The sequence below is a fragment of the Athene noctua genome, chromosome 1, assembly GCF_965140245.1.
Source record: "Athene noctua chromosome 1, bAthNoc1.hap1.1, whole genome shotgun sequence".
NCBI lineage: Eukaryota > Metazoa > Chordata > Aves > Strigiformes > Strigidae > Athene > Athene noctua.
In genome coordinates this window covers 51,312,113-51,339,942 of record NC_134037.1, presented here as the reverse complement: position 1 = coordinate 51,339,942, position 27,830 = coordinate 51,312,113, and the positions used below count along the sequence as shown (strand labels likewise).

Sequence of the window (27,830 nt, the reverse complement as noted above, 5' to 3'; positions counted from 1 at the left end):
TGACCTAAGCTTATAGGAAGAAAGGCACAAGTTCTTCCAGTGACCTATGTCTGTCTACATGCATATACCTACCCACCCATGAGCTTAATTTTCGTTTTAAAATGTGGAGAAAAACAATTTTTTGTGCAAAACACATTTAATGCCATTCAACAGAAAGATGGCAGAGCTCTGTAGGGGTTCAGTCATTTAAGATCAATGTTGCCAGCTTGCAGTCTGCACTAAGCTACCTGTTTGCTACACAGCACAAGCTGTGTATTTTCTGTGCACAGAAAAACTGCTTTATGAGGTACAGAGACGCATGTCTTGGGGACAAAACCCAAGACCATTTATTCAAAGCCATATAATACCACACTGTCTTGATACGAATACTTTCAGTGAAATGTTTGAGAGGCACTGTCAAGAAAGAAGTCTTTTGTATGTGATATTAAAGCTTTTAGCTTACTTTGCATCATTTTGCTGTCTGCATAAATCCCCTTTACTACTGCATGTGTCCTGCAAACATGTCCAAACAATGCCTTAGCTTATTAACAGTAAGATTCTTCCCTCCAGCATAGATGACATAGTTATAAATGGCTCCTTTGAAGTTATATGATCCTACAGAAAAAGTTCAGATGATTCTTTACAGTCAAGCTGTTTAAGAGTATTAAAGTAACTTAATTTTCTTTGGCTGGCATCCCTACCTAAGACTGTTCATGCTTAAACATTATGAACTGCGCATACCTCTGCTCACCTCAATGACAATTCACACATGATTATTTTTATGGACTGTGAGAAAAGTTGGACTGTATTTGGAAATTTTTTAGAGGAATGGAAAAGGGATGAATTTGAAAAATACAGGTATAACCAGAAAAAAACCCAAACAAACAACCCCCCAAAACCAAAAGAGTAGGATTTTATCCTTAAGCTTGCCTCAGTGCAGAAGAGGATATAATCTACATCACACTAATTGACCTACCATAAGATATGCATAGTTCAAAATATTATCAGGAACTGTCTGCATTTTAAAAGGTTTCCTCTGCTTTGATATTTATGTAATATTTTCACTGTGGAGAAAGAGAGCATGAACATGGAAGGAGCTTATGAAGAGCAAGACAATGATCTGGTGTTGACTGTACTTGTGAGGCTACTATGCTTTAGGGGAAAAGTAAATCGTAACTAAAATCTCTCAAAATTTCAATTACATCAGAAAAGGTACCATACAACTAGTTTGTATCATCTAAAAAACACAGAGTTCAATAAAAAAAAACGCCAACCCAAATTCCTACAAAAAGATTACATTACAGCTGAAATGGAATAAGCCTATAAAGTAAATTAAGATGATACAGTAGGAATTGAATTCATAAAGCTCCACTATTGGAGAGGAAAAGCAAAAATTCGCATTGAACTTGAACCTCACCCGGCACCTTATGAATCCATCCTGATAAACCCAGATTTGATCATCTGAGTCTGCATCTTCTGCAACCTGTATTCTGAGAAGATTCAGATTGTCTAAGTTTCCATCAGCTGACATGAATGTTCCTGTTTCCTTGTTTCGAAGCCTGAAGTACACCCGTTTCTGCAGAAAACAACAGAACCACAGTCTCAGTGCAGATCACATCCTGCTCTGGTTAACTTCAGAGCAATTACTGTTGCATGCTGAACCCCATGCCTCCTTCCTTCTTTCAGAAAGCTTAACTTACCTATTTTAGAATTTAATTCCGAAGTCCATAAATGTCTAGGACAAGCCAGGCTTTGAGAACTCGCTATTCTGCATGGAGAGTTTTAGGCTTTCCTATGCACTGAGATCAGCACACAGTGAAAAGCTAGGATTAATTCAGAGCAACACTAACTTGTCTCTGCTAACTTCCTGTATAGACCCTCTTTGCTTTTATTAGGGGTGCACTTGTGCAGTGCTGCTTCTTTCACTGGCAGCAAGTATTACCCTGCACATTCATGCTGTGGCTTGTTACACATTAACATTTCTGTTTAGACAAGCTCTCAGCCAGGGCAGTCAAAATGCATTATTTCTAATTCTGCTTAAGGCTATATAAAGACAATGCTATGACAGCAAGCAAAATGTATTTGGTTACAGGTACAAGCAATCTGTGGATTAGAAAAGTTGTCTCCTTAATAAAATATAGCTCAGCAAGAACCTCAAATGTTAAAATTCACAGAACTGCTGCAGCATTGGGCCAAATCACACAGTCCTTATTTAGAGAACAAAATGAAAAGGACATCACAAAAATAAGTTTTGCAGTAAATTTGCAATATTCTGCTAAGTAATAATCAGGGAAGGACATTTCCCCCTAAATCAATGCAAAATCACTACTAATTGAAATATCCGATTTCGTTGACTAATATTCTTGTTCCAAAAATAATGCAGGTAGTACAGACAGTGCGCCAGTGACCAGTTTGGGTGCTAATTATAAAACAACAAAAAAATTTTTATATATTAGTTATGGCCATTATATGTTAAATTAATTTGGCCAATCCTTATATGCTGTCTTCTATACTCTGGTTTACAGTATACTTAATGAACAGTTTAAGCAATAGAGCTGCAAAGCCATGTAGCATAATCAAATGGCTTTTATTACCAGCAAAACTGTAGAGTGATTTCTTTACAAAGTGGCCTTTGCTGAAGCTTGTGACATGCATCAAGACTGTCTGCTTTTGGATGTATAATATCTCCCAACCCCATTATAAAATATAAACATAAAAAAAAATACAAATTAGTACTTGAAAATCTCATGTCAGAGCCTTCTCACCTGCAGTAAAGGTCTCAGAGAGCCTATCTGACAGTAGCCACTCACTTTATACCAATCTGGAATTTCAGTCGGTGATAACAACATCTGACGCCCCCTGTAATTACTGTGCTCATAAATTATCCATCTATGAGGAAAAAAAAAGGAAAAGAAAAAAAAAAATACTTTTACTGCCAAATCCTGCTTTGGAATCAATAAATAGGTTTAACATAAATCTGTCCCACAAAGTAGTTGTGTTTAGCTTTGGAAAGCCAATGGCTTTCTTCTTAACAGGTCTTCAAAAATAATAAAATCATGTCCTGATTTAGATCAACCACATCAAGATGAGTATGCTGGAGTTCACATTTTAAATTCATATTATTTAAAAATTACAAGCTGAATGAAACAAAGCATTTTCTTGCCTTAAAGGGAGAACTGCACTTTTAAATATCATCTGTTTTCAGAAGGTACAGTGACTCCTCAAGGAGCAGGTATGTATATGCTACATATGTTGTATATGCTAGATTGCTGCATGTGGACAACCAGTACTTCCGTGTGCCTAATTTGTACAGGCCTGACCTACATGAGAAAGAACTACTAGGGATGCAGATTGCAACAAGCAAATACTGCAACAGGGTGAAGTTCTCTATGGTATTTTGATAAGAGTTTTTATTTCAGAACACCTTTCTTCTTTTCAAATACCGGGGGGCGGGGGAGAGAAAAAAAAAAAATAGAGAAAGCATATAGAAGAATTTTCTTTAGCATTCCCTAGCAGACATCCAACCACACTTACAATCACACCTGAGAGCAACCTGTCAGAACCTGACTTCTGCTTTTCTACTCCTGGCACAGGCAGTGAGTTACAACTAGACTTTGAAATAGGCTGCAAAACAGTGCAATTTGTTGAGTTTTTTCATACAGATTTCCTGGGACTGTCCAATAGCCACAGTTAAAATTTTAAGTACATGAACACTCAATAAGCACATTTTCCTGTTACCTCCTCTACTCTGACAGTTTTCTCAGTAAATGTCTCTCCAGTAGCACACTCACCTTAATGTTGATGCTTTTTCACAGCTTATTCCCAGGTATTGAAATTAAGAGAATTATAAACGGATGTCTCTTAGCAAAGGAAGAGAAGACAAAAAACCCTTCAGTAAGGAAGGCAGTAGGGGCAAGAACACTGAAACCCGTGTTTTGACACATTTCAGCAGCTGACACTGCTAGAACGAAATTAGAACTTTCCTATCGTACACTATACATTTCTAGTGATCAACCAGAAAAAGCATATATATTCACTGGACAGGAAACATTCTCAATTCATGACTCCGTTACCTGTAATCATGGTAACCACATTCTTGCCAAAGAAGTAACTTTATGTTTGACTTCATGTTATTCCATGTTATGGAAAGTGAGAATCAACTTTCTGTGGTTATGGTTGAAGATACCAAAATCTCAGGAGACTTAAGAATACGGAACATGTACCTTTTCTTATGACCTTTATGTTTCAAATTTTCAGTTCGGTGTGCTAAGGAAACCCTTGGACCAGATGGGGAAAATTACTTGCTCTACAGATATAGTATTAGCTATCCACTTGAGGGCAGTCTTAAGCTATCCAACGGGATCTCTCTAGCACACACTTTGGAAATATACGGCTTTGAGAGAACATGTTTAAATGCAAAGCACCAGTAACATGGATGTATCGTTTAAAAAAGTCACATTCTTCAAGTTAGAAAAAAACCTTAACATATACTTGGGTCAAGTATCTTGGAAGTAGAAGTTAACAAAAGGAAAAACACAAAAAGAGAAATTCAACAGATCTGCTGGAACACTGGAAGAAGTTTTCAAAATGCTTCCAGAGAGTTTTTAAACTTCATCACAGACTATTTTTTTACATGATTTTCAAAAGTAAGTTTAGAGAACACAGCTGCTTAAAAACAGCTAACGAGTTTAACTGCTAGATTTACAACCAAGAGCCTGACCCAATTCATGAAGTACAAGGGATTATTACCAATGTCAAAAGGGAACATCATGATCTGATCATACCACTGTGTCTGTAACATACAGGCAAAAGGATGAACACGAAGACTGACTAAAACAGTTTGATCTTACGACACATGATCACAAACTGGATGATTTTTTTTATGACTGAGACCTAAACCAAGAGCACAGAAGTTGGTTTCAAGAATGCTATGCAAGCTGGCTTTTATAATATGGCATGCGAAGACATCAGTTTCCTTGTGAGCTTTTTCAAATTCATTTTGCCTTCTAGCACAGGGCACCAGTCAGTGATAACATGTTGTTGAAACAGAATGTGAAAAGGTTCTGTAAGAAGAAACTGCATTAATGTACAGCACATGTTATGATATTCTAATTTTATAGTCCTTGGTTTCTAGCACCTGTAATTTTTATGTTGAGTACATCATTATAAAGAATCAAAGTGATTTTAAACTTACATGCCACCAAGGACTTGAACTGAAGCTATTTGAGGACTGTATCCCAGGAACTGGAGATTTAAGACTTCTGTACTGAATTCGATTTTCTTTCCTTGGAAACCCACCTTTTCAAAGAGAGCTATGCATGGCTCAGACAGCTCCTGCAGAAGGAAGATGAGCACTTTTATAGGATATTAGAACTCCAGATGGTTACTGTTAACATCAGCCCTTTTATTTCACAGGTTTCTTTTTGATTGTTTAAGATCAAAGACCCTGAATAATGTTTTCACTCTTGCAACAGGTTACTTAAAAGACATAAAAAAAATAAGACCCCTTAGACAAAACACACAAGGGATCATCTTGCACGGAACATGAAACTTCCTTATCTTAAAGCACACGTAAGTGCCTCTGTGGTTGATTCCTGAATAATACCTTAGGTATGTTTTAAAAAACATTTTAATTAATGCCATATCCCTCTTCCATTGCACTAAACCCCACTCATTATAGGAATTTTCATCTTCAGACCTGAATACACAGAAGATAATATTGATTTCTACAGCTTCAAATGATGACAGCCTTGTCACTGTTTATCATTGCTCTCATTTTTAACTCTAATAGTAGGTTATGGCAACATCAATCTCTGACTAGACAAAAGCTCCAAGATTCATATATCTGAGGTGAAATTCATGACTCAAGCAAAATATTTAACATCTGAATTCTCCAAACTGCTGTGGGGAGATGATTCTTCTCCCTCTCTGTCAAAATGCTTCTGATGTCAAAGGGATTCTGCCCACATGAAGCTCCCTGCATCACTGAATCCATTTTAAATGTCTTCTAGGTAACAAACCTTGGACTCTTTTCCATGTGTCAAGGTATCTGTAGTGGACTGAAAATAACTTCTCATAATTAAGGCCCTCCCCAGAAAGCTGGGAGGTAAGGGTTTGAAATCCCTCAAGGCAAAGTTAATTAGGCCCAAGTGTCCTGGTGTTACAGTTTACACTCATAGACAGAAATGACCCTGCCACTCCCTGTCTTGCAAGTCTTCCAGTAAGGACTGCATAAAACCAACGCCATAGCCAGAAGAGCTCCTTCCTGCTGGCATGTGTTTGGCATGCTTGAAATACATCAACTGGATCGGGAACGCCCAACACGATGCAAAGTCTCGAGAGACTCTCATCTGGCCTCAGGCATGGAAACAGGCCCTCCAAGGCAGAGGTGGCTCTGTACACACATGGCAGTAGATATCTGTGCTTCCGTGTGACTTTGTTAGGCAAGACATCATGTCTACCAGTTTCTAGACAGTGCTTAAATTCCTCTTTAATCTTCTTTTAGATGTTTAAGGGCCCAGATGACAATGTTGCATGAGTGTCACCATTATCTCCATAGCAGTCTGGGCTATCACACAGCAGCTGGGCTTTCTGACTGCACAAATGCTGCTACACTGTGGAAAACGCTGGGAGAGGCCTTTCAGCTTACTCCAAAATCAGAGTATACTCATCCCCACCATGAAAAGTTAACACCAGCTAGATTATCATGTGGCATCATGGGTAAAGAGCCCAACAGGAAGAGTCACGCAAACATGATGTCCTGGTGTCTCCAACTCCTCCACCCTTTCACAGACCTGCACTCTGAGACATGCAACTGGTCAGGCAGCAGCCCTTGAGCCATATGTAATGCTTCAGAAATAATCTACTTACAAAAAAGCCACACTGACAGAAAAGGAAAAATCCTCCAGGATTCTGTCACACCTTCCACTCTGCATTTTTTAGATTCAGCAGCAACACTGTTATATAAAATGATCTTCACAGAGAGAAGCACAAGGTCAGCTCAAAAGTTTTCTTTCAGTACTTCCCATGTACTGCACTGTACAAAGGTATGCTCCTGTGTATCTACATTTAGTTATTTCAGAGTTGCTGATTAAAAAGTATTTTCAGCATGACTTCAAACATAAACCACATATTTTACAGTATGTTCAAGAACAAAAAATGTAGCAAATTCAAGAAGGAAAAATCTGTAGCACAACCATGTGGAGCACGCAAAGCAAGCACAATCAAGCAAAGATACAGTGGTATTAAAAAAAGCAAAAACCTTGAGTTTATGAACAAAAGCCCTTTTAACTTTCACTTCCAAGTTTATCAAATATCTCTTTCATTTTCTTTTTTTATGGTCCCTTAGAAATGGTTCCCTGCAAAGGGGAGTTAAACTAGGTAAGTATAGGAACGTGACATATTAAAATAGCAAAGGTGTTTCTTCTATAGAAATGTCACAGAAAAATCATGAGGAAAGTTATGGGAACAGCAGATGGTGGGGAGGAATTAAGATTAGCACTGCCGAAAAAACAGTCCCAAAATAAACGTGACAGGTGAAAGCAGTTATCTAGAATACGGTTCATGAGAAATGAACAATAAAATATGATCATTTCCATCTAACTCCTTATTCTCTGTATTTTGGTTTGCTAATAAACTACTGAGCAAAGCAATCCACTCTCCTCTGCAGCTAGGAAGCCTCTGAAGAAGGAAGCAACAGCACGACTTGTCCACAGATGCAGCTTCATGCTTAAGTGTGATAAATGGTAGAGCTAGAACAAGTTTCAGAAGTTACATAATGTAAGGAGGCACAGAACTGGCATTTGGCCGTTTTAACACAACAGTGTCTGTAACAAATAGCAAACGTTCCAAAAGCAAGCTGATCCTTCCAGCTTGAAACCCTTGTTTTAAACCCAAAAACTTGATACTGACATGTACGAAAGAGCCTATTTTAATTCATGGTGATCACCCACAAAGCTTGGCTTAAAACACTTCTATTGTTTTTCATAGGATCTGTCTACTGGACAGCCAAAGAGTTCAGAAGGCAGACGTACTTGCTGCAGATGTTTGTTTACACTGTACATCAAAATGCTCCAGAGACATGAAAGAGGATGACACATTTTAGTTCTCCTGCTACATCACTGATGGGTCACCAAAATTACAGTGGAGTGCAATAAAGTTGCCAAATTCAAAGAAGAGAGTCAATAGCGTACTCCTCCTTTTTTAAAATTAGTACCATCTCTTCATATTGCCATAAGTTCCTGGATTCTTGACCACATTTTGCTAGTAATTACTTTAAGAGATACTTGCAGATTCCTTAAGTGATCCATCATAATGATTGATTATAGGCTTGAGCAAACTTGTTCCTTGCCACTGAAGAATTACAAAATATGTAAATGTTGTTTAGTTTGTATCCACCACACATAACACCGTCTGATTTAGCCAGATGGCACTGGGTGTTGCTTTACTTTATCTAGAAGGGTGCATTATTTCGTGATTAACTCAAATTGCATTTCCCTGATGATAGCAATAGTGTTTTATAATTACATGTATTTCATGTAAAGTTGCTTCGTTAAGTCTGCTTTTTTAATATGCATAAAAAACAAGGTCTGCAGTACAGGCATTTCTTCACACTGTCCTACTGACATTTCTCAACTCACTCTAAGTGCTCTTTACTACTGGGAAATAACGAGTTTATCCTTGACTCTTTTTACGGAAGTTCTTTTATAAGCTGTTACTAAGAACAGCAATTCCAGGCAACTGCTTCTGTGGTGTCCTCTCCTTTGCAAAAACAGCACAAAGGTCAAAAAACTCCAACTGTAGCTTGAACATTTAACTGCTACTGCATAGAAAATAAAAAGTAAATACTCCTCTGTTGTTTGTGCATCCCTAGCATTTTTACTATTGCAAAAAATGGGGAGGTCAGAGTCATCAGTGTACTTATATTTACTCTACAATATTTCTAATAGATTTACTTACAGTATTTATAATCTGTAAAGATTTCAGAACTGCTTGCGGTGAACAACCCATTGCCGTCAGATCAGGATAGATTCCTTCTTCTAACACATACTGGTTACCGGTGAATTCTTCCTGGTCATACACTATGCAGCTGTAGGAAGAAGGGGAAGAAATTGCCTCTTAAGAATTCTGTGCAAGTAAAACGATGCTCACGCTCACGTTTCTCAGTCTTTAACAAGAGCTAATGACAGAAACATTATTTACAATGTTTTGTCCTGACAAGCTAAAGATTGATGTGAAAACTGCAGAGCATTGTTCTCTAAGTCCTCATATGTGACACCACTTCAGGTGTTAGAAAGCTCGGTTTTTTAAAAATTGTTACCATTTTAGTGATTTTGCAATATTCATTCAATATAACTTACCTGCCATCTAAAATTTTTGAAGACTTCACAGCAAATGAATCAATACATCTTGTGTTTTTTTCAAATATTTGGCATTTACCCTTGAATTCAGGCTCTGAAAATAACTGGACCTTAAAAAAAATTATAAACATATTTAAAACCAATTAATTATTCAACCTTCAGCAACATGTCTCTACCATTACTTCTATAATTAGATTAAAACAAACTTAAAACACCCAGACCTCCTCAGTTACATAGTTTTTTGTTACCTCTTCAGTGTTGCAATCCTTGTTGGAGACAGCAAGGTAACAATATAAAAAATTACTTCTAGCTGTAGATCACTCAGTAACATACAAAATAATTAAAATAACACTAACAAAGATAGCTCCTTGGACTATCTGCTGGAGAGGATTTTGAAATTCCCACAGAATTGCTAGATTAGGCATATCTTTAGCAAAGCGCTGTAAACAGTTTTGGTTTAAGTTATTAATCCATTTCACCTCCAAAATACATATTCTTCCCACTAAGTGAAAACTATCTGTTTCTTAGAACATAAATGGTGCCTAATCTTGGCAAAGTACCCAGCATACCAACAGGCATGGTATGTATTCCCAGGGTAGATGGGCTTTATGTGCCTGTTACAGCTCTAGTTAGTCATGTCAGTTCTTCTTTCTCTGCTTGGAGCACTGGAGGAGATACGTCACCCAGAGTCTTTTGTCCTCGTTAAAAAGAAAAAAAATTCTAAGCAGCAAACCTGCTAATTTGGTTAGAGGATAATTAACCCTGATCACACAGAAGTCATTCACATTATCACATGCCTACCAGCTTTATTCACTCTTAACAGAGATACGAGTGTGGGCATGTACAGCATTCTCCAAAGAGGAACATGCTGACGAGGGATGCAGTCTGTTGACTACAAGCTATTACTTCTTTGTTTCCTTAGGATAAGGTCTTAAAAGGCACATAATATACAGATGCAAATAATTTTTCATGCACATAGCTGAAAATAAGCAGTCTTGTGATTTTTATTCCCCATAGTTTATACATTATCCCTATGCAGGAGATTCTAGCGAGGCATGCTACCTACCAATCAAGAATGCAAAACAAGACAAGTCAGACTTTTTTCCCTAGTTTTTAGTTCCATGACATACTCATCAGTTTGACTGAAATGAAAATAAAAGTAACTTTGTACAGGGAGAAACATGAAAAGGTTCAGAATTATGAAAGGATGAAAAAAGCTGCCCATTAGTCTCGCTGTCAAAACTACGTATTAGTACTTGCACGTAAGAGACAGTCCAACCTAAAAATATGTTAGCTCACTGAACAGACAAGTTCTCCCTGTCATTTCCTTCTCTTAGTTATTGACAAAGATGGCATTAACTTTTAAGCACAACTCAGCAGTATTTGTGAGTGAACGAGATTTCCTTAAAGTGCAACCACCATTAGCAGAACTGTTAACCAAAGAACTACGTTCAAAAGGAATTAAGCCACAACTGTACCATGAACAACAAAATTTAATTTGTAGAGCCCTCACCTCAGCAACAGAATCCAGGTTCCTGCACCTCTGCATAGAGGGCTGCAGGTTCCAGCTCCTCAGAACAATCACTGATAGCCCAGAACAGCAAACTTGCTGAATCAAAACATTGCCTGTGCCCTGTGAAGTTCTGATGGCAGCTGTGTATTCAATCCCACCTTCCTTGGGCCTTAATGTGACTTACTTAAGAGGTCTGGAAAGCAACCTTCCTCCACCTGCAGTTCTCGCTCTTTGTCTGACTAGCAAACCATCTATGCAAATACCTGGGTGCTACACTAGACAAAAAGCCATTTCTTTCTTTATATATGTTGCAGACACTACAGTTTCATGCATTTAGAGAAGTATCTTACCTTGACTTTCGCCCTTTCGCTTCCAACAATATCCTAGAAAAGTTTGGGAGGAGAAAAAAAAAGGACAAAATATATTTTAAACATACAAAAGTTTACTATTAATTATTTTTAAAAGAATATAAACAAACTCAATTTGATTGAAAAAGTATAGTTCCAAATACTTCAGAAAAACTTGCAAAACAAGTATAGAATGAACTCCTTACCATAATGATGGGTTGAACTGAAGATATTTTGCAATTCTTTCCCCCCCATGCCTCGATGCTGGGATATAGCCCTTTAGCTAGTATATACTGCTCCCCTGTAAACTCAGGATTCTCATAAGCCACCCACCTAAGGGAGACAGAAGAAGGTGGTGATAGGTAGAAGTCACACTACTTTTCCAAAAGAGAGATGCACATATTCATTACTGTCATAAGGTAAGAACAAATTAAAAAGTTTCTCCCCTCAAGTGCCAAACTGTGATGCTGTTAAAATGCTAAACAAATTCATTTATCTGATACTCCAAAACCCATGCAAATTTCACTTTCGTTCACCCTATGTCGATATGAGTCAGACTGAGTTAGCTAAAGCAGAACACAAGTTCAAATGCATCATCTGCTAGATATCCTAAAAGCTGACTCCAGTAAGAATATTTCAAGATGTTCCAATTCTATTATTTTATTGAGATCCAATTCTTCTCTAGAAAACCAGACAGATATCAGAATACAACTGTTTGGACGTATCTAACTTTCAGAGTCATCTGGGCAGTAAAGATAGGAATAACAATCTTTAATGTTGCCTGTATCTACAGTTCACTTGTGTTTAAGCAAACACACACCCCAACAGAAAGCTGAGTTGCAACCACAGGCATATATGCTAATGAGAGAAGGCTGTTCCCTGCTAGGAATCACAGACATCAGCAGGAAGAACATCCTTGGAAGTTAAGCATTAACACCATCACACGTTTGACCAGATTAGTATTTTTAAATTAAAAGCTATTATTATAAATAGTCAGATCTCATGCCTGACACAGGCCACAAACTCAGATTTCTTCATCAAGCCCGTAATTTCTGTCTCAGTCAGAATACATCTTGACAGACATCGAACTTTTGAGATACACACTTGGAAAAGCAACAAAACCCCTACATATATCTCTCCAACGTTCAATTACCCCTGCAGCGCTTTATTTCTAGTCTTAAGTATCTGCTATCAACTCGTCTTGCTATGCATAATCTACTACATTCAGTAAACATTCAATTACAGTATTCTCCTAACCCTGGCTCCATACTGAAAGCCCAGATAAAGCATTCACACATCAGCACTACCTTTGGTTTTGTGATAACCTGCATAAATTCTGTTGCCTTTAACTGATGAACTTCCCCATAATTACATTCTGGTTCTTTGTTAAACTCATCTCTTTTTTTTAGTTTCTGGTTTTCTGACTGTCAGTGATAGAACTGGCCACAGTAACAGCTGAGCTTCATTCATTATATTTATGCAGAGATCAGGACATCTGGCTGGTTCCTAGTTCTACAAGATCATCTTCTACTCACAAGTCAACCAGCTTTTAATTTTAGCCAACGCATTGCATAACAAGTGTATGCTAGGCTATGCCAAAACCCACTTTCAGTGCAGTCTTCTTACAGTTTCAACACTAACCAAAAAATTTCACATCATAAATCAGTAAAATGATATGGAACTTATGATTTGCAGTGGAGGCTAACTCTCACCATCTAAATTCTCCATAAAGTGATCTAGGTGTGTCGGGCAACTGGGTTCTATTTAAGCTGCAATTTTATTCCAAGAACAAATGTTAGAGTCTGTACAGATACGAGAACTAGGATAACTTCAAACTGAAATAAAGCTGCATCAACATGTATGTGCTAAGTATGAACTTGGTAGTATCTGTCCATGGCAAACCCTCATACAGTGATTCACATTTATCACTATTTACATCTCTCGGTTTGCCTCAGATATAATCAATTATTCTAACTCGTTATGCACTAATTACTTAAGGCATATTTCAAGGCATATTTTAAAATCACCTCACAGCAAGTAATCAAAGAGACATCGGTATGTACAAGAAATTGAGCAGGCAGTTCAAATGTCTCAGGTGTGTCTATACTCGTATGCCACATATACCAAAAGCTGTGAAAATGAGGTTCCCTTAACCAGTTTCTTCTGCAGACGTTCATTAGATTTTTCTATGCAGAAATGCCAAAGTACAACTACAGTGCACGACAGTTTAACTTGATAGACATCTACACAAACAAGTGCTTCTGATATTAAATGAATGATAAAACATGACAGATGCCTCCTAAGAATCTCTCAAAAGCAGTTATTTCATTTCCCCCATCTAAAAAGAAGCCTGAATACAGAAGTAACCAATGTATCTCACTTACACGTGTTTATGTTGAAATCAATACAATTTAACTAAGTGCCATGCTCCCATGCAAGTCAGCCCATGCGGTTACAGAGTTTTCAGAGCCAGGGCTTACTGGTGAAATACTTGCGCTTTTCCACATCATTCAGAAGCCCATACAAGCTGCTGAGAGTAGTAATAACAACATCAAGGACAGGCAACTGAATTCAGTACCAGCTAAACCTGTCAGACCTCAAGACTATCCCTAGGAAGGAGCACTGCCTTAATCCAACTTCTGACTTCACAGAAAGGCCTGGAGAGCAAGACATTGCCTCCATATCTGAGGAAGAGAGTCACATCCCAGCTGCCGGGCACCATAAAAACTGAAGAACTGCTCTGCAGCATGGTAACAACAACCCTGCCCCACAGGGAGCGAGTTCTCCTAACAGAACAGTTTTTGTAACCCCCAGCCCTACAAACTGCCTTAGTTAGGCTGAGCAACAGCCTCATCCCAAGTTGCTGGTGGTGTGGTGCTGGAGACCTTCACTCCCCTGCACCATCCATGCCCCTAGAACCGGAGACATAGGGAAACGTGTCATTTCTATAATGTTATAGTACTATTACACACACAGTATCTTTCCCCAGAGCCTTCTATATATGATGTCTAATAAGCACAGCTCCAAACAGTCTGGAAGAACAGCCAAGAAAAGAACCGAGACACAGATAACTTGCCAGAAATTGGTTTTGCCCATAGTCAGCCCAGGATTCATCTTACCTCACTTTATCTTTTAAAACATTGGCGATTTCTCATCACCTGTGCTCTAATATGAGCAGAGAGGAGTAATCCCCCTTTCCGCATTGCTCAGACTCATTTTAGGATAGGACAGATTACCTAAATCCTGGAAGGACCTTCTTTCAGGCACAGAAGCACTCCTTCAGGACTGAAATAGAATTCACAATCTTTAAAGCTTAAATACTACATGGAGACAATGGATTTAAATTGGCCTATACATGCTAATCAGCTAGACCTCATGAGGGGCCCGGAAGTTAACTGGCACTTGCAGATTCATAGCATGATTAACAGAGAAGATGAGGTAATAAAATTCCGTTTATAGGAAAGAAAGAGAACAGGTTCTTTATCATACCCCTTCATGATTGTGATTCCCAGTATCCCAGGGACCTGCAAATTTAAATTTCGTAACTCCTTGAAAGGGTTTTTTTGTCAGTTCAGCTCTGTTCAGAGATGGAGGGATGTAGAAGCTTTGTTTGAAATGTTCTCCCACAAGGTACCCAAGGGCTCTTGCCCTTTTCAGTCTCCAGTGGAGGATCATTGTTGTACCTTGTTGTCTCTTTAGTTTTACCCATGTTAACTTCCTGAGTGCATCTAGATTAAATCTACTACAGTCTGGCTCCTATATATGAACTACTCATCACCTAATGATTTCCTTAACATCACTATCCATATGTACACTAGAAGCAGCCAAGTCTGCACTGTGAACTAATTAGTTGAAAATTAGGGGAAAACCAGGCTGATTACATGATCACAGTAAAACAAACACTTACATAAAAAAACTAATATGGAAAAGTTCTTCCACCAGGTTCAAAACGGATCAACTAGGAGACAGGGGCTTTTTCAGTATTTTTGGCAAAATTTTGATGTGTTTATGGATAAAGAAAAGGCACATTTCAAACATGCAATTCCTGTGATTTCGATCATTACTAAATATAAGCTTGAAGAATTTTTAAGCAGAGAGGAAGTAAAAAGTGTACAACAGTTGATTTTAGTACTTGCTTAAACTTGTAAAGGGTGTTACCTGTTGCTAGTAAATACTTCCATTTTCCATCACTTAAAATTTTGCCAGTTTGGAAGTAAAGATCAAACCCTACTTAAAAAAAGAAAGGCCTCTCCTATTTTCAGGTACTCTGGATTGCTTTCTCCCACTCTAATGGCAAAAGAATAAAATATCCTGGATTTTATGCTTGGCCAGTCTCTAAAGAATGCTCAAGACCATTTCATTTTTGAAGAAGTCAATCCTCATCACCTTAGGATATTTTTGGAGGGATGTCTTTATAATGGATTTAGAAAAGAAGTTAAAATATTGCTTGGAAAGCTTCTTCAGAAACACAATAGCTGTAAATCTTAGTGCAGATAGCACTCAGTTACCCCAAAATGTAATATTCACTCCCCAAATGCAGAGCTAGGCTGTCCTCAGCATACAGTTTAGAGATGCAGTTTAGCTTAGAACTTGTTCAGTAGTATCTGTGCACTGCAGCGTAAGGCTTTCTTTTCTTTGATATACCCTTTAAATTACAGGGCAATCAAATTAATTATCTGGGAAATACAGATCATTTGTTATCTGCTACTACTGTAACTGCTTACCCCAGACACCTGTAGTTAAAAAATTGCTATGAAAGTCTCAGGGCTTCTTACATTTTTTACTTTTTTTTTTACAATAAATTATTTTCAACATGTTACCAGGAAAGTTATTTTGAAATATTATGACAAGCCTTACTGAATCTCCCACAGTTCACTATGACATTATCTATATTACAGTCTGAACAGCTCAGGAAATTGCTCAACAGATTATTCACTGTTCTATGACTGATTTCTTAGAAGGAAAGTTTTAAAAATTTTCTACCTGGATAGTTATTTAACACTTTAAAATAAAGCATTTTATTACCAAGCATTCAAAGTGAACTATTCAACCTTTCTGACACATATTCTATTACTATTATCAACACTTAGCAAGAACACCACCACCAATCCCCAAACACTCACAACCTCTTCAGAAACGAAAGGGTCATACAAGACTGTTAAGAATTGGGTGATAGTCACCTGTTATAAACAATGCACGTAAACTTTTAAAAAGCTTATTGCTACAAATTACCTCCTAAGAGACTACAAGGTGAGATTATAGGAACCATAGCAGAGTCTGTGGGACAAGAGTTTTGTTTGTAAGGACTTCTAGCTGCCTTTACCACCACAGTATTAGAGTAACTCTTAATTACCAGAATACTCAAACTCAAGTATGATTCTTATCTCAGCTGTAACAGACATTTACTAAAACAACTACACAAAAGGCATGATAGGTAACCCACAATTTGTTTCAAAGCTTCAGAGGTGACTCCTTCCCATGAATCTCTGTTGCATATTACAGAAGACAGAAGGGCACAGTGGCTTCAAAGGTCATCAGGCAGAAAAAACTCTGCTGTCACACCATATTCATGTACAAATTAAAAGCATTCCTCTGGAACGCACTGAGCTTGATTCTGCAATCTTTATCCAGACAAACTTGCAGAGATATCGCACAGATAACACACAGAAAGATTTAGGGTGTGGCTGGGTAAGGCAGAGCTTTCAGCAAGTCACCTCCATACCAGGCAATGAGAGAGACTGCATGTCTCACACCCTTTCGCTTCTACTACTTTAAGCAATTTTGTGTATTTGGAGACATGATTGCTCATACTTGTCTGTATTTCCAAAAGACTGTGATGCAGTCTGCAAGGCTGTGAAACTCAGTCTGCAATCGATGTACTGAACAAATCAAACAGCAAAGTCTATCAAACTATCAACTGCATATGACAACACCTGTGGCACAAACAGTAAGAGTTGTATAACGGCCATGCCAATGCAAAGTTTTGGGAACCACTGTGTTAGGAAAAAAACTCAATAGAAACCACGACCACAGTACCAAAACACTATTAATCTGTAGGATTCACTGCAAAAGCCATGTTACTTTTTAGTTAAAGTCTCCTTAATATCAGAATGCATTAGTAAGCATGGCAAGAGTTATCTCCATTTTACACACAGTTGAGAGAAAAGAGCAAGGAATTTGCCTCTGGTGAAACACAAGACAACTGGAAATAAGTTCCATAACATTTTGCTGTTGAAACGCTTTTTTAAAAAAATACAGTCACGAGCACAAGCTATTTCTAACCTCTCTGATGAAATGTCATACTTACATACTTTGTGTATCAGTAAGTCAACATTTCCTGGGAGCACCCAATCTTATTATGAGAAGAAAATCAATTTACTGTACAGATGCACAAAAACTTTCCCTTTCACATTCTGCTGTCAAGGGCAGAAAATTTTACTTGAAGACTTCACATAGACATTAGAAGTCAGAGTGCTGAAAAACATCTGCAAATACTATAAAATTCTAAAAAGAATAGCACATTTAAAATTAAACAGTTATTAAAAATATCACTTACACTCCACTTAGCACATTTATAGACTGTGTCCTCAGCCCATATCCAGTGTCTTTCAAATTGGCAATAATTCCTAACACATTAATATTGGAACCCTTTGATCCAAAGTCTTTTTCACTGTACATTATCATATGGGAGCTCGTGAAGTCCTGTTAAAGCAAAGAGAAGCATCATAAGGAAAATGCAACATGACATGTCAGTGCACTCAGGAGATGCCCACTACATGTTCTTGGAACTTACGCCAACAATCGGTCGCAACGATTGCAACTCTTCATCATAGCCACCCCAGTCTGTCCAATCCCGATACGCTCCTTCTTCCAGCAAGTACTGATGGCCTTCAAACCCAGGCTTCTCATAAGCAACCCAACTGAACAACAAGAACAAAACAGTTGGCATGTGAAAATGGACAACTGCCACTCCATGTTGTTATGGAGCAGATACAGATTATGAAATTTGTTCTTCTGCTGTCAATATTTACAAATTTAATGCAGGCACATATCTAAACCCGAAAAACTGTGAAAACAGAGAAAATAAACAGGTACTGAATTTGTCCACCGCAATTTCCAGCCTATAAAGTTATGCTTCAGCTGAAGAGGAAATATTGTTTGGTGTATTCCCACACTTACAGTCCTCCCAGTACTTTCATGGATCCCACTGATGGAAGCGGAAGTCTTGTCTTGTCTTCCGATTCCTTGTCATCAAGCATAAAGACCTCTGACTCCATTTCCACATGTCTCCCTTCAAAGAAAGGCTTCTCATAAATGATTACCTGTAGCAGAAATTAAGAAAAAGAAAAGTTTCAGAGAGCATGACAAATTCTGACAGTTTCTTTTGCATTGATACATAGAAGGGGAGGCAAGACTATGAAACTATTAGTGGATTTCTTTATTCTCTTCAAGAGGTCTTTCCCTCAGAGATGCAACGTGATGGCTTGCATGTTCATTACCCATCTGCATTATCCACATAGCTGTTAATACTGTCATATATGTATGTGATGGATGCATAAATGTAACAGAAATTCCATTTTCGTGGTGTGCTCACATGCAGTTGGACCAGCCACTAAACCATCATTAGTTGGTACACAACCAAGATATGTTTATCTACCCACGTGTAGTTCACGTGTTCTAAAATACCTCTAGACAATCAAATAAATATTGAATTTTACCTTTGGCTCTCCACTGAATTCAACTTTGCGACCACCCTGTCAAAAAAAAAAAAAAAAGTTATCTATACTTACTTAGACAACATATGGGCAACTATAAGTCATCAACTCTTCACAAAGAGACAGAAAATTTAAGATGAAACCTTACTTGAAGAACACAAGTGAAAATAAGAAGGCAGATTAAAGGCAGAAATGGATGTAATGAAAAGTTGAATGTTCAAGAATTTTATAGACTAAAAATTTCGGATTTTAAACAGTTACATTTTGTGAGTTTTGAAAAATCTAGCCACCTGAACACATTATTTCTAATGCATAAACATAAGTCATGTAACTTGCAAGTAATAACAGTACTTTACCATTTTCAAGGGCCTCATGGACCTAATATAGGCTTCCTTCTTCTCCCAGAATGCTAAATTAGGATATTCACCAGGCTCCAACATTAAAGGGACTCCCTGGAAACCAGGTTCTTCATAAATTAGCCATCTAAAAGTGGGAGGGCGGGGGGAAGAACGCAAAAGAGAAAAAACCCAGAATGTTTCTGAACAGTAAAGAATGAGACAATACACTTACTTTAGAAATTACATCACTGTACCCTTAATAAAACTTTGTTTCTTTACCATCAAAATTGCCAGCTACAAGATGGCATGCTGGGAAACTTCTGTACCTGTGCAGAAACCACCAATAATGCATGTGTTTTGTTTGAACAGACTAAAAAAAACCATCAGTACAATGAACAGACAGTTAAGAATTTGACTGTCTTACCTAAGGCAACCCAAGTTTTAGACTAAAGTTCCAAGACTTAAGCTTACTCTATTATTTTCAGAATAGTTTTAAAATATACCGAACCAATTTTCAAGAAGTTGAAAGATCTCTACTAACCTAGACTTGGATTTGTTGCAAAATCTGTTCAACAGAAAATTCTAAACATGTTATTTACTAATACACAGAAAAAAACAGGTAACTCCTTAGAAGTCTACTTTCTCATGGCTTCTATCTGCTAATAAATCTGCTTTGAAAGACTTTCAAAATTCCTGATTGGGACAGCAACAATAGTTTTTCAAAGTTATTTTTCAAGAAAATCTTAGGTAGTAATCACTTACTGGAAACAAGGAAACATACTGTTGATTTCTGCATAAGGATGGCAATTTATTTCCTTCAGTTAAATTTACTGATCCTCAGAAGTACAGCATGGAGCAGTATAAAACACATTAAACAGGAATATTTTATGCAGCCAACTATTTAATCATGTAAGGATCATAATCTATAAATCTCATGACATCAGAAAGATATTAAAATAATCCATCACTGTATCGTGCTTAAAAGGCAGATTTCAAGCTGATGTAAACTGGCACAAGTTGGTATAGTTTCACTGCAGACATATGGTTCCAAGAAACAAACAAGGAGCTTTAGCTTTATGGCTGTCTCTAGCCAAATGTTAGATATTCTGTGTCCTGTAGTCACACCACCCAGTAAGCCCTCAATTTATAGCCAGTCACAAGCGGTGTTCCCCAAGGCTCAGTACTGGGGCCAGTTCTGTTTAATATCTTTATCAACAATATGGATGAGGGGATCGAGTGCATCCTCAGTAAGTTTGCAGAAGACACTAACTTGGGCGGGAGTGTTCATCTGCTTAATGGTAGGGAGGGTCTACAGAGGGATCTGGACAAGCTGGACTGATGGGCCGAGGCCCATTGTATGAGTTTCAGTAAGGCTCAGTGCTGGGTCCTGTACCTGGGTCAGAACAGCTGCCTGGCAGAAAAGGACCTGGGGGTGTTGGTCAACAGCCAGCTGAACAGGAGCCAGCAGTGTGCCCAGGTGGCCAAGAAGGCCAGTGGTATCCTGGCTTGTGTCAGAAATAGCATGGCCAGCAGGGACAGGGGAGCGATCATCCTCCTGTACTCAGCACTGGTGAGGCCGCACCTGGAATACCGTGTTTGGTTTTGGGCCCCTCACCACAAGAAAGTACCATTAAGGTGCTGGAGCACATCCAAAGATGGACAATGAAACTGGTGAAGGGTTTAGAGCACAAGACTTATGAGGAGTGACTGAGGGGAACTGGGGCTGTTTAGTCTGGAGAAAAGGAGCCTGAAGGGAGAGACCTTATTGCTCTCTACAACTATCTGAAAGAAGGTTGTAGTGAGGTGGGTGTCGGTTGTCTCTCAAGTAACGAGTGATAGGACAAGAGGAAATGTCCTCGGGTTGTGCTGGGGGAGGTTTAGGTTGGGTATTAGGAAAAATTTCTTCACCAAAAGGGTTGTCAAGCATTGGAACAGGCTGCCCAGGGAAGAGATTGAGTCACCATCCCCAGAGGTATTTAAAAGATGTGGAGATGTGGTGCTTAGGGACATGGTTTAGTGGTGAACTTGGCAGTGTTAAGTTAACGGTTGGACTCGATCTTAAAGGTCTTTCCAACCTAAACTATTTTACGATTCTATGATTCTAACTTCACTGCAAGAATTTAAACATATGGAAGACCAAGGAGGGGATACAATCAGAAGATAAAAGGGGCATTGACTCATTTTTTTTGGCAGCTTTTAGTAAACAACAATTAAGCGCAAACACCGGGAAACTTTAAGAAGATACAACCACACCCACACGGCAAGGTGACTCAGAATCAGAGCCTCTCTCCACCACCAGTACAGTGAACTATGCCATACCTGTAAACTAAAGGAAAGCAAAAACCTTGCAACATGCAAAAAAGCAGCAACAATTTACTGTATTTCTCATACAAGCAATTGGCAGAAGCAACTTCTTTTTACACTGAACTAATGAACTGACATCTGAGAAAGATTGTCTATTCCACTTCCAGGTGCAAACATTAGTCTGCCTTCTCTCAAGGGATTCAAATGCAACAGAGAGAAATTAAGATTTAGCGCAAACCCACTGTCACACAGATGCAAAATAAGGGCCAGTCTGAGAGATGTGCACAGTCTCTGCTTCCCTTCCAAAAATTTAGTAATTTCACTATTCACAGAAAGCTTTTAAGTGAGAGACAGAAATAAAGTGGAGAGGGTAGATGAAGTCAGTTATTAATCAACCTCCAAATAACATACCTGATTTAATTGCTCTTGGCAGACATGTAATTTGGATTAAGCTTACAGTTCAACAGAAATAGCTTCCTGTCAGAGAACCTACTACTTGGGTATATAGGGAAATGTTAACATGTCCAAGTGCTTCATTTTTTCCCCAAATCAAGGTGTAAAATTTTAATCATATAAAATACCCTTTATGTAATAACTAAAATGCCCCATGTATCATGTTACATATTTGAATACATCTTTTCAATGGTATACAACACTTCTCTTTTGTTGGACAGTTTTTCATAGTTAAATAGACCATTTCCAGCAAGGCAAATGCTATCAGTGCCCAAATACAACATGGCCAACAAGTTCCAACCAAGGTCTGTGCATCCTAGAAAATGATATGCAGGACCCAACATCACTGAAAACGGTTCCACTCTCTCACTTTGTCTGAAAGCAGACTCCTTCTGTATCCTTTTCCCAGTACCACTTTGAGGCACATTTTCATTGCTGATTTACAGGTTTGTTTATTAAATCATTAAAACTGCCATTGGTACAGTATCCTAGATTGTTCCTTAGAGGTCTCCTTTCTCATAAAAGCTTGCTTAGTTTATGACATACTTTACACCTAGATTACATCTACACGGCTAGATATTTTCAGGTGACATAGCATACATGTCCTAAACACTACCATAAAACCACTGATTAAAATGCACTGTGAAATACAACACTTTCCAGAGTCTACACATGACACTGTCTTGTTCTGTAACACCAGGGATTGAAAATTTTTTTCTTTTAGTACAATGATTTCAAGTTTAGAGGAAAGCAAATAGGAAATGTGGCCTTAACATAACAGTTCATCCCCCCACTCTCACGATGTTTGCCTGAATGAGAAAGAACAGGAGAGGCAAACTCATTCCATTGCTACAAATACACAAGGGTTACTCTGTCGTTACTACACGTAAGAAGAAAAACTTGCTCTAACAACACATTTGAAGAGGACAGCCCCTCCAAGGGTGAAGCATTACAATGATGTACTAATGCCACTGCCAACAAATAGTACCAAAATATAGGACCAGAACAGTCTGCTTGCATGTCTGATACATGTAACCAATAGTTTAAAACAAATTCCTTTCATAGCAGTACATGTTCATACAGAACTACGCACTTACATGCCCCAGTGTACTTTGATAGAACAAGTCTTCTGAGTAGTGCCGAACACCCCTGTTTCTTCAGTGTCGTCAAAAAAGGAAGTCACGATTCCTAACCCTTCAGGTTCTGTATACAAATCAATTCGGCAAACCCTGTAATCCTAAAAAACGAAGATTGTCATAATAACTTAATCTGTGCTGTGAGTTCTGTAATTAATATGGATAACTAAATTAGTTTGGAAACACCTCTTTATTTTAAATTGTTTCCCCACTTGTCAATTACTACTGTTATTAGATGCCTATAATAAAAGTATAACTAGGCCAGTTTGCCTGTCTGTCTGGACCAAGACAGTCAGTCAATCTCTAAGCAGCATTTACATTGTTTACTTTCTGCCATCTAGGCAGGAACACATTTTCTTTCATCAGTTAACATCTCCTCTAGCAAATTAAATCCTTAAACAACACCAAGCAAGCCATTCTTGAAGAGACCTGGAATTTAAACAAGAATTGTAGTTACAAGCAATATATATTCCTCCTTTTTCCATTCCTAGTCAAATAACTTTATAGCTCATGCTTGTTTTGGCAACCTGCACAGGTAACTACTTAATGGTAGGTTAAAAGTGCATGGAGGAAGGCTGTTCCACCACGTGTGAAACTCCCTGGTAAGTCTGTGCATACAGGGCTATTTTGTGAGTATCAAACAAGGTTTGGTGTTTGAGACACTGAAGTTTGTGTTGAGCGTAAATTTGGTTTATATTTAAAAAAAGAAGAAAAAGGCACATACATCTTTGGTATTTATGAGTCTGTGGAAATACTGATGGTTTTTTGAGATGTTTTTTTCCTGAGAGTCTGACCAGACTAAAAAGCATATGCTGTACGTAGCATTTTGGAGGCTATTCTAATAAAAACCACGAAGTTTTCTTCCTGCCCTATCGTTCCAGTGGATGTTACTATAATTCCCAGTGTGCAAAAGCCCCCATGTTTATTTTGTGATTAAACAAGAAATTCAACATGGAAGACTGTTTCATACATTTACAACTCATGTTACGCTTGTGTGCTAATACACTAATCACACTTTGTATCAAACATCACCAAACATTATGATCTATATAAAATTTTCTTTACTTATATTACTTGCCTTAACAACATGTCTTATTGAACCAATCACTGCAGGCTTTAGAGATTTACATTCGTTTTGGTCTTCTGAAGTACTTGTACCCCAAATATCTGGGAGTTCCAGCTCTCCTTCTTCCAGGGGAATAGACGGCCCTTCAAAATTTGGTTTCTCATAGAGTATCCAGCTTAAAATAAAAATTTCTCATTTTTAATGGTGCCTTATCAAGTGTGATTTGCAAAAATCATGCTCTCATTTAACAAAGTCTTTCATAAGAAGTTATTATTTCAAGACCCTTGCCACCACCCCAATAGAGCTTATTCAACCAACACTGCTGATGGAAGCCATTTCTGGTCTCTGTGATACTTTTAAAACCAATGATAAAAACAAAGATACCTACTACTGTCTCTTTAATTTCATCAAGAACACCTCCACCTTTTTAAAAATTGATGATTTGGGGGAGCAAGACTACTGTCTATGAATACAAGACTTTTGCATGAGATACTAAGCAGAAACAATTTGTAGGTCAGAAATGCTGATGCTGCAGACTGCTGCATCATGTATAAACAGAGAAGCTACTTGGATCCTGTGAAAAGCAGCCTGGATCCACAAGGACTGGTCTAGATATGCCAAAGTATGATAAGACTGTTCAGAAGACAAGCACAACTTCATTTTTAATGGCAGGTTTTAATATATAACTAGATAAAAACTATATCCATCTGCAAATACAAAACCCTTCCCTGGAGCTCTTAGTTGAAGGTGGAAGAAACACCTCAGTCCCCTAGACCATGCTGGCAAAGAAGACCTGGTTCACACAGATCAAAAGATTTTAATTCCAGTTTTCTGAAGCTAAAGAGCAATCAGTGTGCTTCTCAGTACCTCCTACTGAAGTTAGCCCTTGTTTCTGACGCTTGTATCATATCATCGCTTTTGAGAACCTGCTATTTGACTATATTATAGCCTGGCCACAACTTAACTTGCCATGCCATCCACACTAATAATGGCTGTTCTGTTAATGCTACAAAGAATGTAGGAGGTGAACTTGTTTTGTATTACTCTTAGGCAATCTAGCTTTTATAGAAAAATTCCCTCTGGACTTGTTGGATTAACAGTCAGTTACCTCTACAGCATTACCTTAATACATTTGGACATGGGATGTGGACAGGAAACATCTTCTGCATCAAAACCCATGTCAGACCTGGCTTTAAAATAATTTGTTAGTCTTTTAGCCCAATTCAAATACTATGTAAGAACCTATGAAGTGGAGAGAAGTCAAAGGGCAGCATAGCTGGACAGAATCTGTCATTTCATCCCATGCCTATGCCTGGTGAAATGTTGTCCCCCAGCTGATGGTAACACTCAGTCTGTCAGCAGAGTAAGTTTTCCAACCCAGAATTTCCTATTGCTAAGATAAAATGCCATGTTTCTTGCTCACGGGTGTCTACGTTACATTGCCATTTGCAAGGCAGACTTACTATGAATTACATGCTGGTTCTGTTTCAAAAGATTTTTGGATCAACCAATGATAAAGAGTAAAAGTTAATCTCTTACCATCCTCTGATGACTTTAACTAAAATTGTTGGTGACAGAACCCAAGAACTGCAATCCAGAACATCATGGAAAACTTCAATACCATTTTTTTGATAGTCTGATTCACAGTGTATCACCAGCTGTGTTAAAAACAAAACAAAACATCCCACAAATACCAACAACATATAATTTAATCTTGCTATGCTTTAAATATAGAGAGGAACAGTAAAGATAGTAAAACTGATCTTACCTTGCCAGGTCTGGGATTGATTTTACTTTGTCCATTTCTTGAGAGTGCCTAATAGACATTGAGGAGAGAAAAGTCACCAAAAAAACCTCCAAGCCAGAAATGTATTCATTAAGCTCATAAAAATCAGTCTGAATAGTAAAAAGGTGAGAACGCTTCAACTACACCTACTTACTGCTTCAATTCCTTCTTCCTCCTGAAGAGCAGTATCTTGCCACAAATGTACAAATTTACACACCCTTTTTTTAATTTATAAAAACTCTGAATTATCATCTCACTGAAGCCAACTAACATCAACCAGTCTTGAAATACTTTAAAATCTTTCTGATCAGCTTCCTATATATTCCAGTAGTTTCATACTTTAAAATTTGGCATTAATAAAGTACATGCTCTACAATGCTAAAGATATTAATGAAAGTTTAAATGTCTGGTAACAATAAAGCATTAAATAATTTTGAAGGAATATAGGAAGAGACTGAGGAGGCATGATGGCATATGCACGTATGAACTAGCTAACATAACAAATTTTGTGATGAACACCTTATAACAAGATAGGTTTCGTCAAAAATCTTGAGACTCTGTGCGTAAGCAATAGAGTAAAAATGCTGAAAACAAACAAAACACACTGAGGTATACAAAAGTCCAAACAATACTGAACTCAGTGGCAAACTATATGATATAGAATATATGGGAAAGTTGTGGTTGCATCATGTCATCTTAAAACAAATAAAGGAAGTGTTGAAATTATGTGTCTGGTTTCCTAGTAAGGAAAGGAGCGCTCCTTCTGGGACAGGGTCTCATTCTCTAGGAACTACTCATACAAACAAAAAAACCCAAACAGATCCTACCCCTAAATAGGCTGCAGCGTAAGATAACCAGCAACACGTGCAAGGAACTAATGAGAACGTATTAGTCATCATGCAGGGAAAGCAGTGGTCTCGGACAGAGTTCCTAACCACCATCGGATTTTTGTAGGCATCATCAAGACACGTTGAAGCATGACTGGTTTTTTTAGCCAGTGCTTCAATTCCAGTTAGTACTTGCTCTGCATTTAAGGAATGCCAGAGTCATCATTTTGGGCTGCCCTTACTCTTTTCCTTCACATTACCCATTAGCCATTGCATCACCATTTTCTTAGTCAGTGGAAGACGCACAGTAGGTACATATCATAGAAACATTTTCGGTTCCTAACTTGAGCAAGAGAATTCAGAGTCCGAAATAGTGCTGCAGAAGTCCTGGAACCCTTTGGAGCCTAAACAGGCTTCTTTCAAGAGCAGTTTTATGCACATACATACCTCCTTGCCATATCAGGCCTCCCACGCTCTACTGAAAAATTGAAACCCACTCAAAACCAACAGTTTAACTAGCAAAGAAAATCAGTACTAGTCATTTTGCTTTCAACCCAGGTTTTGAAATACAAGCAGGGCCATCCAGAGTAAAACAGACTTTTTAACTGGCGGCATAAGTCTACATCACTGCAAATAACCCCCCTAATTTTCATCCTTGCAGTAGTTAAAAAACTTCCCATATGGGAAAAATCTACATCCCCAAAATTGAGAGGTACCATGGATGATTTCCTTCTGCAAGGTGAAGAAGAAAGAAGTTATTTCTACTACTCCCCTACTCCTTTTAGTAGAACTGTAACAGCAAATAACTAGTAGCTTTGAAACAGTACTTCTCAAACTTCTTACATGCTGCTTCAATTCCACAGGTCACATTAATGCAGCTATTAAACTCTGTAGAACCTACTTCTTCCACGATTCTAAGATCTCCTGATTATAATTTTCCTCTTGAGTAAGAGCCCACATAAACAGAAATAGCATATACTATAGGACATTGGTTCAGCATTTTGAAA

General features: G+C 38.0%; 1 protein-coding gene across 1 annotated transcript in view; it reads right to left on the bottom strand.

Annotated features, from left to right (window-relative positions):
• The window catches only part of CRYBG1 (crystallin beta-gamma domain containing 1), a 43,249-nt gene that overhangs the window by 6,072 nt on the left and 9,347 nt on the right, over nt 1-27,830 (bottom strand). Inside the window, exons 5-20 of the mRNA XM_074923273.1 lie at nt 25,979-26,026; nt 25,750-25,868; nt 24,223-24,385; nt 23,106-23,245; nt 19,270-19,396; nt 18,917-18,952; nt 18,378-18,520; nt 17,992-18,118; nt 17,755-17,900; nt 11,405-11,531; nt 11,202-11,234; nt 9,339-9,448; nt 8,938-9,067; nt 5,174-5,313; nt 2,745-2,868; nt 1,397-1,555 (exon numbers count right to left, since the gene is read on the bottom strand). Of these exons, the coding sequence (XP_074779374.1) occupies nt 1,397-1,555; nt 2,745-2,868; nt 5,174-5,313; nt 8,938-9,067; nt 9,339-9,448; nt 11,202-11,234; nt 11,405-11,531; nt 17,755-17,900; nt 17,992-18,118; nt 18,378-18,520; nt 18,917-18,952; nt 19,270-19,396; nt 23,106-23,245; nt 24,223-24,385; nt 25,750-25,868; nt 25,979-26,026 (1,872 nt within the window). The remainder of the gene's footprint in view (nt 1-1,396; nt 1,556-2,744; nt 2,869-5,173; nt 5,314-8,937; nt 9,068-9,338; nt 9,449-11,201; nt 11,235-11,404; nt 11,532-17,754; nt 17,901-17,991; nt 18,119-18,377; nt 18,521-18,916; nt 18,953-19,269; nt 19,397-23,105; nt 23,246-24,222; nt 24,386-25,749; nt 25,869-25,978; nt 26,027-27,830) is intronic.